The 3,266-nt window shown below is 38.4% G+C and overlaps 1 protein-coding gene across 1 annotated transcript; it reads right to left on the bottom strand.

The window, feature by feature from the left end:
- Positions 1 to 1,019: 1,019 nt before the first annotated feature.
- LOC104957546 (GTPase IMAP family member 8-like) lies at positions 1,020 to 2,851 on the bottom strand. The gene is made up of 2 exons (XM_010785193.1): positions 2,112 to 2,851; positions 1,020 to 2,041 (listed from the first exon to the last, which is right to left on the bottom strand). The coding sequence occupies exons 1-2, from the start codon at positions 2,668 to 2,670 to the stop codon at positions 1,305 to 1,307; spliced, it is 1,296 nt and encodes a 431-aa protein (XP_010783495.1). The 5' UTR covers positions 2,671 to 2,851; the 3' UTR covers positions 1,020 to 1,304.
- Positions 2,852 to 3,266: the final 415 nt, after the last annotated feature.

The following is a 3,266-nucleotide window of genomic DNA, read 5'->3' on the forward strand; positions in this document are numbered from 1 at the left end:
TTGGCTAAAATTGTCAAAATCAGTTTGTAGTGTTTATATACAGTAGCTGTTAGAGGATATCATGAAGCCTTGTTCCGATAAAAAAAACTAGAGCGTAGTTATTATATCATTTTAACTTGAAATTCAAGTTAAAATGATATAATAACTACGCTCTAGTTTTTTTTATCGGAACAAGGCTTCATGATATCCTCTAACAGCTACTGTATATAAACACTACAAACNTAATAATAATAATAATAATATTTTAAAAGATAAATAAACGTCCATTTTCGTCGACAACAGCTTGACTAGAGGGACAACTGAGTGAGATTCAACTCTTTGTTTTGAGGTCTGCACTCTATTAAGGGCACTTTTATATTTATTTATAATTTTTTTAACTTTCTTTTCATATTCTAGCACCCCCATTTAGACTAACTTAAGTACAGTTATATTAAAACACAAGAGATCAATACACATTCACTCCGTGAGGTGAGGTTTTAAAGCATGAAAAGTTCAAACTGATTTTATTTTTATCGCAATGTCCGACACATCAACATTCAAATAATAAGAAAAGACCAACACGGTAGAGATACATGTTTATTTTTATGAAATCAATACAATCAAACAAAATCATATTATATATCAAGTCAAAATAGAATCCTCCCAATCCAAACTGTAACAATGTTAGGAATCATGTTTTACATTTTATTGATTATTTATCAGCAACTTAAATCATGTGTTCTATATGAGAAATTGTGTTTATTACATTTAATCATCCAATAATAAAACATCTGACATAATTGATATTCTGATTATATAATCACACATTATAACTGACATAATGATTAGACAAGAGTCAAATAAAACCTTTATGTTCAAATACATTCATATTGATATAAATGAGCCAAAGTGAGAATCAGAGATTGACCTACAACAAACCAAACCGATGATAAACATCAAGAAAAAACTGTTTTAAAACTAAAAGAAAATAACTTTAAATCAATAACAAATAACTGTGTCCTTATGTACTGTACTGTGCCTTCTAATTCAAATGGAAGGAACCTTTGACTGTCCTTTCATTCCCCCAACAATCATTCAACCGATCGACTCAACACTTGCTGTGAAGTACGATAACATGTTACTTCCTGAACTGACGGAAAACTTCTCCCTGATCACAACGAAGAAATCAAGTACATGTCTTTTTAAAATATATTAAGTAAAACCATTTTGTCGTATAAATGTTGTTTTCATGAAACAGGCATTGAAACATGATACCACACCGCTACTAAGCCTGCAGCCTCTCCATTACCACCATCCACAATTGACTAGACCTGTTGTGGCATGTTCTTACTTCCATAATAAGCCTTGAGTAATTTTAAGAGCCACTCCATGAACCATTTACCGTGCTCCTGCCAACTGTTAGTAGTTGTCGCTTCAGACCCTCCTTCTGAAGCAATTTGAACCTGTGTGGACCTCTCGGAGATGAAGTGCTCTCCGTTATTGGCTGCTACCATCTTATCCATTTTATCCAGAAGATGTTTAACCTGCACCCTGTTTCCTCTCTTTGTGTTGTCAAACACACTGTATCTACCTGCACACTTGGTTACTAGGTCAGACACAGATCTCTCAGCCTCAATCAAATCCTCAATGGACTTGCCTTTCAGGTCATCTCCATGAGTGAAAAGGACCATCATGTGTTTACGAACATCTTCGCCAAAGAGTTTTGGCAGCATCTCAAACAACATAATTTCTGCTTCAGAGATCCTGTTTATCTTCAACACAATGATGAAGGCATGCGGCTCAGCCTTTTCTACTGACATTATGATCTCCCTGAAAAGGCGTTCAGGATCTGTATCAGTGAATCCTGGAGTGTCAACCACTGTGACCTGACGACCCTCCACTGTGGCTGTTTTAGGAACAGCTTCTGTACTTACTCCTCTAAAGTCAAAGCCTGATTCAAACTGATTGGATCCCAGGATGGTGTTTCCTGATGCACTTTTTCCCTCTCCAGGTAGACCGAGCAGCACCATCCTCCTCGGAGGACCAGGAGGATCGGACACCACTGAAGGAAAGAAACAAAACGTTTTAGCATTATTTCATTACTCAAGTCTCACCATTATTTCATTACTCACCGTCACTGAGGTGACCAGACTTCTCCAGCAGATGTCGGACTTGTTCAAGTCCTCCATTTTTATTGTTGAACACATGATATCTCTCTTTAAATCTTTCAACAAGTGTTGGAAGAGGACTCTCTGGATCGTCATTGATGAAATCATCCAACTGCATGTCATTGAGGGCATCCCCTGATGTGAAGAGCAGGTGACAGTTCTCAAACCCCTCATCGCCAACGACTCTGATCGCTGCCTCCACAGCGTTCTTCTGCTCATCAGTGAATCTATCTATTTTAACCACTATCAGGAACAAACAAGGTTCCTTGGACTTCAGGAGATCTTGACACAAGGTTGTAATCTCCTCCTTCTCGGATCCTAATATTCCCGGAGTGTCCTGCACTGAGATCTGTTTCCCAAACACGCTGTCAGTATGTTTAGAGACTTCTTTTGTCACTGAGGCGAAGGAACGTTTTGACACAAATGCTGGTCGTCCCAGGATGGTGTTTCCTGAAGCACTTTTACCAACACCTTGGTTTCCCAGAAGGACGATGGTGAGACCTGAACTTGGAACTGAAGCCATTTTCGGTTGTTAGCCTGAAAGAAATGTAAGAGGGAATTATGGACAACTGTTTTTTTCTATAATTTCTCTCAGTTATTAATACTGTGAATATGGTCGATGACATTACTAAAGAGAAGACTGACGGTTCAGATGTTGAAACAAATATTACATAACATTAAATGTCAGTTGTTAGAAGCTTTTATCCGAAGCGACCTACATACATTCAGAACTGTGGGCAATCCCCACAGGAGTAATTTGAGGTGAAGTGTCTTGCCCAGGGACACAACGACATGCTGATTGCAGTGGGACTCAAACCAGCTCTCCCCTGATCCGAAGATCAGCACACTACCCCATGAGCCACAGCCTCCTTGACAAATCAATCTGTTATACTTATTGTAGCCCTAATGCAGTGCATCAAATGATTTCTAATACATGTTAGAGCTGTTTTCACTTTCAGCTTGTCCTCACAACAAAGTCTGATCATCTGACTCATCCTTCTCACCTGTCAAACTTCATTCTGTTCGATCAGTGTTTAAAGCTGCTTGTCCAGTTTTGTGCTGGCATGTTGGGGACTTCTAGAACAAGATGGCTCCTATTTAAAACCTTTGTGTGTCTGA

The sequence above is a fragment of the Notothenia coriiceps genome, unplaced genomic scaffold (assembly GCF_000735185.1).
Source record: "Notothenia coriiceps isolate Sejong01 unplaced genomic scaffold, NC01 NC01_scaffold00000812, whole genome shotgun sequence".
In the NCBI taxonomy this organism is placed as follows: Eukaryota; Metazoa; Chordata; class Actinopteri; order Perciformes; family Nototheniidae; genus Notothenia; species Notothenia coriiceps.